The sequence below is a fragment of the Embiotoca jacksoni genome, unplaced genomic scaffold (assembly GCF_022577435.1).
Source record: "Embiotoca jacksoni isolate LCO1_2020_lvr unplaced genomic scaffold, fEmbJac1.0.p SCAF_22, whole genome shotgun sequence".
Classification (NCBI taxonomy): Eukaryota; Metazoa; Chordata; class Actinopteri; family Embiotocidae; genus Embiotoca; species Embiotoca jacksoni.
This window is the reverse complement of record NW_027185363.1, coordinates 6,257,226-6,270,420: the sequence shown is the minus strand read 5'-3', so window position 1 is coordinate 6,270,420 and position 13,195 is coordinate 6,257,226. Positions and strand designations below refer to the sequence as shown.

The 13,195-nt window shown below is 39.2% G+C and overlaps 1 protein-coding gene across 1 annotated transcript; it reads left to right on the top strand.

Annotated features, from left to right (window-relative positions):
* The first annotated feature begins 393 nt into the window (after positions 1-393).
* Positions 394-2,576, top strand: snai2 (snail family zinc finger 2). Its single transcript, XM_069158040.1, has 3 exons — positions 394-599; positions 784-1,305; positions 1,677-2,576. The coding sequence occupies exons 1-3, from the start codon at positions 521-523 to the stop codon at positions 1,856-1,858; spliced, it is 783 nt and encodes a 260-aa protein (XP_069014141.1). The 5' UTR covers positions 394-520; the 3' UTR covers positions 1,859-2,576.
* Positions 2,577-13,195: the final 10,619 nt, after the last annotated feature.

Below are 13,195 nucleotides of genomic sequence, written 5' to 3'. Positions count from 1 at the left end.
CATTCGTGATCTTTCTTCAATTTGCATCAATAATTTAAAATAATGGCTCGCACCAGTATTTTGGAAATCTACTCTTCTCCTGCCTCCCATACGTCTCTTAGGTAATGCCAACTGTATGATGCTATGTACACTTGCATCTTTGAAGCACATAGAATTCCTGCACAAAGCACCTGTCTTACTGGATGGCATTGACCCAGCCCCTTGGGGGAGGAGGGGGGGTGTTGTACTCCCATAGGCTGAAAGCTCAGTTTTAAAGCACGGTGGTAAAAGGGAGATTTAATTGGTTTGAGCTCCCAGTATATGTAAATGACAGTGAATGGCTCCTCCCATGCACCTGATAGGGAGTATTTACAGCACTTTAGAGCTACCCACTGCACTGTTTCCAAGAGCGCAGCGTCGCACGATGACACTCCACTGGACTTAAGCAATAAGGATTTCCGTCTTTACGCAGCAAAGTGACGCTCAGCACTTATTTGCTTCGAAAAAAAGTTTGCCAAAAGTTGTTCTCTTGCTCTCCAAGATGCCACGCTCTTTTCTGGTCAAGAAACACATAAACTCCGCAAAGAAGCCAAATTATAGTGAGCTGGAAAGCCCAACAGGTAAAGTTTTTCAAAGTATAGTAGCCGTGTAACTTTACAAAGTTTTTAAAGTTATGTCTCTCACACGCAGCCGCGGTTTAACTTTGCAGAAGTTGATTTTGTTGTCAAACTCTCTTTGAAATATGTGCTCCTCACTCAAGCCAGCATCCGATAACTGTTTTTACTGTGCTGTCTTCATTTTCAGTGTTCATCACACCGCACATCTACAAGGGCCTTCCCCTGACTGTCATCCCCCAGCCGGAGATCTTGAGCCCGGCAGCGTACACCCCTATCACAGTGTGGACGACCAGCAACTTGCCGCTGTCTCCGCTCCCCAGTGACCTGTCCCCCATCTCTGGATATCCCTCATCGCTCTCCGACACCTCCTCTAAAGACCACAGCGGCTCTGAAAGCCCGAGGAGCGATGAAGATGAGCAGATGCTGCCCAAGCTGATAGACCCTCACGGAGTGGAGGCTGAGAAATTCCAATGTAGTTTGTGTAGCAAATCCTACTCCACGTACTCTGGACTGCTCAAGCACAAGCAGCTACACTGCGACGCCCAAACGAGGAAATCCTTCAGTTGTAAATACTGCGAGAAGGAGTACGTTAGCCTGGGGGCGCTCAAAATGCACATCAGGACACATACTTTGCCTTGTGTTTGCAAAATATGCGGGAAAGCTTTCTCCAGACCGTGGCTGCTCCAAGGACACATCAGGACGCACACCGGTGAGTAAACTGAGGAGGAAGAGTGGGGCCTCTTGTGTGAAGAGGCAGCATTGATTTTGCAGGCACAGATTCAACATGGTATATGATTTAATGGTTCTAACAGCTACAGTAAACATCGTGATGACTTAATACTGTTTTCTAGTGAGTCTGAACAAGTTAAACTGTCACAATGTTATCATTTCCTATACATTTTCTTGTGCTGGTGTGTTGAACAGAGAAATCTTGTCATGTTACAGTCAATCAGCAGTGGGATTCACTCAGCAGAGTTCTTGTCTGGCAAATAAGATGCCTCTGTGACTATACATTTGGATTCAGATATATCTGTGTGCAGTCACTGACAGAGTCTTCTTTTTTTATTTCTGCTTTGACAGGAGAGAAGCCCTTCTCCTGCCCTCACTGCAACAGGGCGTTCGCGGACAGGTCCAATCTCAGGGCTCACCTACAGACCCATTCGGATGTGAAAAAATACCAATGCAAGAACTGCTCCAAAACCTTCTCCAGGATGTCTCTTCTGCACAAGCATGAGGAATCTGGTTGTTGTGTAGCACACTGAACTGGGATACTTTTCCACCACACCAGAAAAACCCCAGGAGAACTGTCAGGGAATCATACCGTGGGGGTTTGCTCACAAATATGCAGACTTTTTTTCTTTTTTTTGTCTACTACCGGTCAATTTCATTTCAGAGTGAGAAATAGCTCAGCGCTCACATGCTTCTCGTTTCAAGCAGTGTTTCTGTGATTGCAATCAGTGTCGAGCTTTGTCAAACCATGTACTCACCTACCTGTGCTATTCATGCACTTTTCTGCATGTCTAGAATGTTTTATATGCCTTCACAATGTTATCTCCAGTGTTTGTATTAATGTCTCTCAGTGGCTGTTATGCAGACCTCCACTTTTTTTATGCAAGCGATACCAAACGGTGCATTACGAATGGCAGTATAAATATAACTAGTGGAATACAGAAGCCATTGTTACATAGGGAACAAGTGCAAACTTAGATTTAGGGTGAAATTATTATAATTTTTGCACAGTCTTTAGAAACAGTTTGCCAGCACTCAAATTGCAATACACGTTTTCTCAAGTGCCTCAGTTTTACTCTGCAATACTATGTATTTTCAAAAGCAGGTTCCTATTATATTTTTATATATTGAATGTAAGTGTGACTGAGATGATTGTATATCAACAGTGAAAACTGTGATGCTGAATGATTTTATATATTTTCATATTTTCGTGACACTTTTAAAAATAAAGTTTCATGACTTTTTGTATAATTCTTTTGATATCTTGCACGTTGTTTTTCCACCTGTGAAGCCTTCTGTTGCTTTGGTGTGTAAACTGCTCTTTTAGCAGGAGTCATTGATTGTCACGCTTCAAACGCCATAACTTACACACAAGTGTATGATATTTAATCCATCTTGCACCATCTCATGTTAGGAAGATGTAAAAATGAGGAAAGAGGTGACTCAGCTCCGAATCAGGCCTGGACCTGTTCCCTGTGAACCTGTCCAGACATCAAACAATCTTGAAATTTAACACATACTAGCTATATTGATCTGCACTTATGTGTTATACCCTTTGAGGGGCCATGAGTCTGTCTTTGCCCAAGTGTGTGTAAAGTTTAAGTTTGAAGCAGTAATTCTTCCAGAAAGTCCTAATTTAAAAAAATCTTGTTATCAAAGAAGCTGGAGATAAATTGAAACAAAGTTGCTACTTTTTTTAAATCTTGCTGCTTAATCACAACAATCACTGCAGGGCGCCAGGGCTCTCTGATATCTAGATTTTAATATGTTTTCACAAAAACATCAAATTTGCATTTGCTTTGACGACCTCCTTGAATTCTGGGACGCTTGCCATCAAGGATTAAATAGACTTCCCCAGGCTACATTTTGTTGTCTTCTACCATATGCTGTCTTGCAGCAGATAGATATTGGACCACAAAAAGTGCAACGCCTTAAGGGGTGCAGTCAAAGCTGAACTCTTTCTAACAAAGCCCAGAGTATGTTCCAGTTTGCCCTCATGCCCAAAACTTGTGGACTTGAAAGACGCGATCTGACAAATAGACACTTGTTTTTCTTGCTGCGAGGGGCTGAACTTCCCTGTAGGTAGACTCTCCTCGCTCTGAGTCATTGTCAAGCCATTCCAGGTGCTCACCGCCGCTCTCTGGATTGGACCAGGTGGCTGCGGGGCTCTTCAACCTCACTGAAAAGCAGGTGCAGCCAGGAGGATAAAAACCACAGCCACAGGTCCCCTGATATTGTAGAAACCACAGGCATGACCTAATGTGGAAATGTTCAAAGCAGACGGTCCTATTATTCAGATCATTTGCCTCATAAAAGGAAAGTGCCATCAAGAGGCCACTGCAGACTCTCACAAACACTTATCTGAGTGTCCTCACTTCTCTTTGGAGAATCTAATATCCTTCGTTCCATGGAGGCAATCACTTTATCATACTGGTGTCAGAGAGGGAAAAGATATGAATGTATAATGCCAATTAGCTTCATAATCTTGCAAGACTTTCTTTTAACAACAACAATTAACTGCATGACCGATTTCTCAGATAACAACCACGTGTTAAATGCTTTCCCCTCCAACATGAATATTTGATTTAGCCGTTGTGATGGTAGTGGGAGGAGATGGGGAGGAGAAGGAGCAGGAGCTCATTTGTTTTAAAGCATATGGCTATTAGAGGATGTGTAAAGGAATGTGAGATCAAATATTTGTTATTTGTGGAGACTGTCAATTGTCATATTGCAATGTTTAAATTGTGAATCTTTAGGTGTCAAATGCAAGTAGATATCCTGTGGGTGTTTTTGCAATTAGATTCTGTGCTGAATCATTGTGAAGATAAGGTTATATCTGATTTGTTCATTCCAAATAATAAACAAGAACGAACAATTCTTTGTCATTTTTGTTGAAAAAAAATGACAAACAGAATTTCAAAATATGTGTAATAATTGGTTCATCATCCGCAACTCTACTGCGAATGAAATAAAAAAAAATTCTTCTTTACTTATATCTGTCTATTCATTTCCTTTGGCAGCCCATCATTTTGGTTATCATTAAAGCCTGAATTCATACTACTATTATATCACATGTAAAATAAATGTCCTCACTCCGCACATTTACGTGCCCAGGGCGATATTAAGATACAAAGCAGCCTCAGAGAACAGTGTGCTGGATGTAAAGCAGGGCATGACTCCATGAAACCTGCTGACTTTATGGTGAATCAGGGAGTATGATTCCTTTATGACCATCAAGTGGAACAAAAAGTTAAAGGCGTCCTCTGAGGTCTGATTGTCTTAGCCGCGAAGTGATCCCCAGCCCTCCTCTCTAACCCCACCACATCAGAAAGGAGATGATTGTGTATTCCCCTTGACTCCAACCGCCTGAAGGAATGTTTGCCTGTTTATTGAGCCTCTGTATCTTGTTAAAGACTATTCTCTTTTATTTCTGTTGTCTCCTCAAATGACTGGGTAGCTACTTAGAATGGCACTGCTTTTTTTTCAGCTCGAGGTGCATATTCTCCAGATAATACTGTTTGCCTCTAATTGTGTGGCATCTTTTGTATTTGTTGATAAATTGGATTCATGCAGATCGAGCAAGCATAATGTAATCACCAGGGATGATGAATTCTTTTGAAGTTTTGCTCGTGTCTCATAGTCTTGTGTATTTATCTCGTTAAAGTAAAAGGGTTAATGTAAAGGGTCAAAAAACAGTTGCTAAGAGACTTTAAAGAAATTGCATTATAGTTAGAAGAAATAGTCGGGAGCTTCTCGCCTGTTTGATGTGCAGGCAGCAGTTATGTACTGAGGGATGGTGGATGACCCTCCATGTAGGCCAGAAATGATTTTTCTTCAGCGTGTCATTACGAGCACTGAAGTGAAGAGTCCAGCATAGACAGACGAGGCTGTGTTGTCTTAATCAATAGCTCTGTGGTCTCTTTTTGTTGCCTTCTTGTTGAGTAGAAGTCAGCTGTCAAAGAATCCTGTGATCATATTTACTTGATTGTATTTCCTCCTTAATGTTAGGCCCACAAAACCTCATGACCAGAGCTGTAAAAGATCATCTCTGTAAACAACAGGCTCCTTTGTGGCTAGAGGATTTGATGGATTGAAAGATGCCCTTTTCCACTCTCTAACAGTTGTCACAACTTCCATGATACGTCGTAAATGTGTTATTTTGTATTCAAGCAGTATACAAATAATGAATACATTGTCTAAAAACACAGACACTGTAAAGCAGAGAAAATTATTTTGTAAATGTTCATTTAGTTCAGTTGAATTTCTAAACTGTTTTAAACTGTGAATGATTTGAACATGTGTATAATTAGTTAATAAATGCTTTGTGACACATTGTAACAATTTGTTATTGTTTGTAGCCACATTATTGAGTATGATTCTTATAACCGAGTTATTAATCAATCAAATCAAATTATTGATATAAGAGTTATAGATGATTTTTGTGACAAATACATTAATATCCATCCATCCATTCATCCATCCACTCAATACATTGATAAAACAGTAAAAAATGTCTTTAAAACTACATTACGGTGTGTTAACAATTTATTCAGTTTTTGGTAGTTTTCGTTATCAATGCTAAGCAGGCAAGGTTAAAGTGTTGCTCAACAAGCTTGCATGGACAGATTTGACCTGTCAACGTTTTAGTTAAGTTTCATTACAGATATCACGTGTGAAATCGTGGAGTTATTTTTTTGGTTCACTCCAGTCTTTCTAAATCCAACTTAAAAATGTTTTCATTATTACATATATAATTCTATCTCAAAATGTGCAGGATGATTTGTGTTATGCATATGTTTCGAAAAGTACAGACATATCATTTGGGTTGTATCTCCATCATCATGCGTCATAAAGTCGAGTCCCTTTCTGTTACGTCCCACAGGAGCAGAGACCACTAATGTTTTCCCAGAGTCCTCTGCACTGCATTTCTGGACAAGGTACTGCCAGACGGCCATCAGACGTACAAAGAGACCCCTGAATGGTTGTCAGTTTAACAAAGTTGTGCAGGAGACTGGTAGTTTGATGTGAATCTGCTGTCACCCTGAGTGGGGTGAGCCTGCTTTTTAATTCAAATAATGATGATGACATTCTTTGAAAAGCGGATGGAGCGAATTGCTCATTTTTAATCCTTTTAGACCTCTAAGCAGCCTTTGACATTGTTGATCATCCAATTTAAATTTGAACGCCGTAAGCACTGGGTGGTATTACCTGTCCTGTGCTTGACTGATTTGTCTCCCTGCACTCAAACAGAAACTTTTATTTCACAGATGGAAAGTCATCTCGCTCCTCAGTGAACATATCTGATACATGGAGTTCCTCAGGGCCAATGCTTTTTTTTCATACTTACTTTCTGCTCGGCTGTAAATTTGTAAACACAATGTCTGATTGTTGCTTTACCAATTTATATATATACTTTCTGTAAAATCTTGATAATCTAAATACTTTAGTTTACAATGAACAACTCCCTAGACTTTCTCAGGCTACAGATGTGTGTGAAGCTTTAGCTCCATTTTAGCTTCACAGTTACCAGACGATGGCTATTGCTTCAATGAGGTTGACATATGCAGTTTTGAGTGAAAGGTCTTGATAACTATTGGCATAACATTTGTTCTATAGATTTATCTCCCCCTCAGGATGAATTGTAATGTCAGTGAAGGTCAAAAGGCTTCAAACACTACACTACACTCTTAGTCATTGTACAACAAATCTGATATGAAACAGAATTTTTGAAGCTTTTTCCTTTGCATCCTTGGTTAACAAAACAACCACGAAGGATTCACAATAATATCAGCACATCATTGGTAACGGATGAGGAAGGCTATAAAATGAAATATCAGCAACTGTCTTAAATGAACATTCCTGATTGTTACACAGGCCGATAAAATGACATACATGTCCTGCAGCGTGACACCATGTCCATGGTGCAAAAGGTGCACGTTTCACTGCTACGTTGAGAAACGAAAATATGTCTGCCATGGGGAGGAAGTGTCAAAAATGGATAGAAAAGTTGCCATTTGCAATGGTTTTCTCAAAGAGGATCATTCAACCCGATATAACTAAGATAAGTCATGGAATTTTTCTTGAAAGAAAATGTTACATAAAAATAAATAAGGCATGTTTTATACAACCTAAGTGAAAGTAGTTTTCTTATTTTGCCCAGTGAGTGTGTACACTTTGTAAATATTTATATTTTACGTCTGCATCTGCCAGTGGGCCATCATGATGAGAGTATAGCATAACAATATGTTAGTGCCACTACAGGAAAGACTGGATGTCCTCTCCAATTAGGAAAAAGAAAATCATATATTGCACTTAGCGAAAGGGTTGGAAAAATTGGATATTTAAAATCTGTCAGACTTTGTAGCCACAGAAAATGTATCTTTTCAAATAGCTCTCCAAAATGGATAAACTTGAAAAGACTATGGCTGTGTTCCACATGTCACACTTTACTTTGTACAATGTTAGTACACTTACTTGTGTCGTACTTGAATTTAAACAGAGTAGGGTTGTCTCAAATTGCACACGACTGGAAATAACCATAGCATTTGAATGCATCACCTGCCAACATATGCCAATTATTTGACCCAGAAATAAACGTGTTTTCGTGCCCTGTGTTTAACTCACACAATAAACATACTCAAGGCTTTTATCCAAAAGCAACTTCATGAAAAATAAACACTTTTGTACGATGTTCTGCTACACCTGCAGCTTCCTCTGCCATCACAGTTTGAAAATACTTTACGTCAGTGTTTCCTCGCTTTCTGATACATAGCCAAGATGGCGACTGTTGAGTGTGAATAGTGTCCAGCGTTTCACACTCAATTTTTGGACCGTTTTGAGTGCACCATCTGGGTACTTGTAATGAGTTGCTTGATTTCATGCCTAAAACGCACTTATGTATTCAAAATAGTGATAATGATAGTAGCCTACATAAGTACATGATTTAAAACAAAGCATATTGTCAAGTCAATAATGAAAAATTGGCTTTTCAAAACTTTATAAGTTGTCTTTGCATGCCATCAGCTGTTTGGGAACAAAACATTCAGGGTTAATTCTGTTGGTTTAACAAACGGCAATGACGTTTTGTTTTTGTTTTTTTAACTGAAGAACCATCTGTTCTCTTTCATCACTATAAATAGACCGTGTTGAGGTATTTCATCCTGTATTCACAACTAGCGGAATGTCGTTTTGATCATTTTTTTTCAACAGTAGCATTTTCAAAGACATGAAATATTAATATATTCTGCATTTAATAAGACAATACAAAACTTTGCATTGCTTATTCAAAGGATGTTTTGACAGCTATCCAAAGTTACAAGTAAATTGATCCCACTGGAGCTTCCCATATACTGTCTGTGTTCAAACAGGATGTAGAGTTGTCAGTAATTGGTTATCATACTGAATTTCTTGCAACACTAGTTCCATTATATTTTATCAAATTAGAGGAAGCATAAAGTGGCATCATGAGTAGAAGACAGGTCATTTTTAGAGTAGGTAAAAGACAAATATGGAGAACAATAGTGATGCTTTGTGACATAATAAGCATCAGCTGTAAACAAACTGAGTTGGTAAATGTTTACTTTGAAAGCAGATGTGGGTGTTTATCCCCCGGGAACTTTAAGGTAACTTCATCCAGCTTGTGAGTGCTCCAGGCTGAGCAGAAGAACCACACGCTGGATCTCCCCCTTTTAGATGTGATTATACTATTTTACAATCAACTCTGCTGTGAGCAACAAATTGACAGTGGTAGGTCTAAGCTAATTGCATATTTCCTGGCTGTTGGGGTCCAATTGCAACTGTGGCTGCATTCGTTCCTGTCCAGATAAGGAGGAGAAATTACTGAACAGAAAGCACAGGACTTCAGAAGACAAATGGAAATGGGATTTACTTTCTAATTGTACAGCTGTGTCCCAAGTCATTTATTCAAATTAATATCCTCCCTGTGTTTACCTGTTGTGGGAAGTGCAGTGCATGTGAATGCATCTTTTTTTTTTTTTTCAATCCATTACATACTGTGAATACAGAAATGTCACAGGGCTCTTTTCATGAAGTTCACTGACGGGGTGATGCAAGGTAAAACATCCCGAATTGATTTTCGTTTTCAAATCCATACCAATCATACAGCAGGAGATTGAACGGCGGTTAGTTAGAGATGGATTCATAAGACAAGACAGATAGGTGGACTGTAACAAAAAAAAAGGTAAGTATGAGGAAGATTACAGTACATTCATGGCTTATTATTTTGATCACTGATTATCTCTGAGCAGAGTCAGCGGGGCACAGTGGCATATGTGAGAGTATGAGTGTGATGATCCCTGAGAGGGCAACAGAGTGAGCCAGTGACCTAATTATGATGAATCAGGGTTGGGAAAAGCTGTCTGGCCACCAGCCGTTTCTAAGTGGTTTTACACTCCACAGCAACAGCATGTACAGCCTCACCCAAACAGCAAACACAACAGAGATGCACTCAGCATCAAATCTGGGGAACTTTCCTACCACTTATTTTTGTTGTGTGACCAGACAATTGAGGAAATGGGGATTTTTTTTTTTTTTTTTTTTAAGTTTTAAAAATGCAATGAATAAGATGTGGTTATGATATTATTGTGACTTTTTTTTTTTTTTTTTTTAAAGGAACAGTTTTGTGAAACAGGAATTTGCCGTTTTGAATGAGTTAAATTAGAAGGGTAATACCACGCTCGTGTCAATATAGTATAAATGAAGCAACTATTTAGCAGAGTTTATCATAAGGACTGGAAACGGATGGAAACAGCTCGCCTGACTGTCCAACCGCAATCTGGGAACCCATCCTCTATTGGTCTGACGTTTAAGGCACTTCTGCATTGGCTTTACTTTTTAGACCCAGAGACTACGGTCATTTTATATACAGTCTATGATGCAAACATAAGGCTGATTGGTCAACACTATTTGGTCTACTAATGGCATGCAGAACACTTTAGGTACTAAAATTGCATCCCGTTCTCACTGAGCTTTAGAGGTGCTTGTAGGCAAACTTTTAAACAGTGCCACGCTAGGTGTTTACCCCCGTTTCCAGTCTTTATGCTGAGCTAAGCTAAACTAAGCTAAGAGTTGGCTGGCTGACACTTTATATTTAATAGAAATATACAAGGGGTATAGATCTACTCATCTATCTCTTGAAAACAAAACAAATACATTTTATTTCCCTAAAAGTCTATCTATTCCTTCACAGCAAAAAACTCCTAACTGGATCAAAATTGTGTGAGCTTGTCATTGGAATATGCATATGCCTGCTGAATCCAAGTTACCAACATCAAAGAGCAGCTGTTCGGGGACACACACATTACTGCATGACCTCTCTTAACTTATGGGTAAATAGTGAAACTGAATCTTTTGGGGGCTTGAGAAAGGCCCGCTCTGTAGCTTGGCATGACATTGGGCCTCTGAGTGGTATTAGGTGCCATCCACATTAAATTTAGGACTTGAATATGTTCTTTTGGATTTCATAGATGGAGGTTTTAGCCCCAAACCATGGTGCAGTAGGAACTCAGTCTACAATATCCACTGTGACACATTCTGCAAAGAGCCAGTTGCAGCTATGACTTCTTGGGGAAATGGTTGGGAGTTTTTTTTTTTCCCTCCTTCTCGCTACTGATTATCTGATCACCAGTGGAGGGAAAAGGTGAGTATGGAGCGCAAACAAAAGGTTCTTGAATAAACTAGCTCCCGGCCACATTATTCAGACCCTGGGTATTGTACTCTGCTGACAAGCCTCAACAGGACGTGAACCACCAGCTGAGTTTCTCTGGGTATGAATAGGACTCCTTCACTCAATAAGGATCTCAGCGAATAATAAAAAATAAATTAAAAAAATAAAAAACTATGATGTGTAGATAATCTGTATCTTTGCTGTTCAAAAACACCTGGAAGATGTTAGACAATGTAATACAACAACCTTGCAGTAAATACTTGGCATACATTTATTTTTTTAGGCTACTGTGGCTGATTCTATATGGTTGATTTTGAGGCTGCACTCTAAGATTATTTGTGCTCCACCATGTTCCAGTATATCCAATAAATTGTCCATTTCTATATATATGCTATATATATACAAAAACCACAGAAAAAGGATACAATGTAAGGAAATCAATATAACAACAACACCAAGTACAACTTACACTTAGATGATAGAGTTGAAACAACACCACTGACACCATAAACAACTTGTATTTTTACTGTACAAACTAAAAAATACTAAAGGAACTTTTTCACACAGTTACTATGGTCTATTACAGATTTTAATATTTGTTATTCAGTGCTTCCCAACCTTTTGGGCTTGGATTAAAACAAAGCTATGTCATACTTTTGATGGTGCTGAGGAGGTAAAATCAATTCGTAATTCACTGATAACAAATGAGGTAAGGACGAGGAAAAGAAGTCTAAAAAGTTATTTTGTCCTCTCCAAATGCTTTTTGATAATGTTAATCAGCTTGTGACTCCCCAGAGTGACCCCAAAGTTTAGTGATCTCTTGCCCTTTCCTCTTGCTTGTTTTCATGTTTACACAAATCGAAGCATCGAGCGGGTGTTTAACTATGGATATTTATACACTTTCAGTTTCCAGTTGAGTAATTAATTTGGTCTTTGTGCCTGCAATCAGTGAGCTGACGAGCTAAGACTCCAAGGCTTTGAGCAGTTTGGACCATGGCCAAAGTTACAAAAACCTTAGCACACAATCAATGGTTCTGTTGATGGACTTCCTATTTAATTGTTTTTATTTAAAAGGACACAGTGTGTCTTTTTATTTTATTTTAACTGCCAGAGAAAGACAATTTATTAAGATTTTATAGGACAATTGGAAAACTAAGTACTTCTACTTCTCTGATTAATCAAAGATTAATAGCAAAGTTAACAGGAAACAAAGCAGTGGGGTGGCACACTGATATAAGAAATATAATATGCATACACAACCAAAATAGCAGAAAAGTCAACAGTCATTTAAAAAAAAACAATTTCAGTATGATTCGTTTCTTGGCTCAAACATGATTTATCTGTGATCACTGGAACAGAATAGATATGACAAATCGTACAACAGTATCCAACAAAACTGTCCACGGTAAAGTGAAAACTCCTCTGGGACTGCTGTTTTTTTTTAAAATTTATGTTGAACAAAACTTGTTTTTGCTATTTTCCTGTTTTTCAAGAGGGATCTGAAATTTTTCAACACTCTAAGATTTCAAACATAAGCCAGCAGGCAGCTGCATATTTGTATGGGGTGATGTTTTGCAATTACGAGTCTTATAAACACTGCATCAATATTACAATCCCCCCTCTGAGAAACAGATTGTTTGTCTTTCCAAGCTAGTAGTCACAGTCTTCCCTGCCATAAATATCTTCTGTCATTGGTGCATTCCTCTGCCTTCACCACAGCCTTTGAGTATTTGCGGAGATTGTCTGGTCTGCACCAATGCTTTCATTCCAGTGGACTGATCACAGGAGACCTGATCCAGCTGTGTCATGAGCCGCAGAGAAAACCACAGCTGATAAGAGACTGAGAAGACACTGAGTGATGTGGGATAAGGCGTGCCTTTAAAGGCAACAAGCAGCATTTGGCTTGTATTAGGAGATAATGCTAATGCTGCCCAGGTTAACACTAATTTAGGCTTGTGTGATTGAAGTAACACGAAAGAAAGCACTGGTGAGAGATCACTGATGATGGCATCAATATGAGACATGCCACTAAACACATGAATCGAGGGCCTGTAGGGGCAGAAACGTCATTGTCCAACAACAGCAGCATTTAGTTGCCACAGACAGCTGGAATGTTCCACTGGGATGACAGAAGGTGTGTCCAATCACAATAACATCCCCCCACCTCTCTCAACACCACCCTTCC

Coding starts and splice junctions, on each gene's coding strand:
- snai2 (XM_069158040.1), top strand. CDS start 521: ATGCCACGCTCTTTTCTGGTCAAGAAACACATAAACTCCGCAAAGAAG. Junction 600..783: donor TGAGCTGGAAAGCCCAACAG/GTAAAGTTTTTC, acceptor CTTCATTTTCAG/TGTTCATCACACCGCACATC. Junction 1,306..1,676: donor ACACATCAGGACGCACACCG/GTGAGTAAACTG, acceptor CTGCTTTGACAG/GAGAGAAGCCCTTCTCCTGC.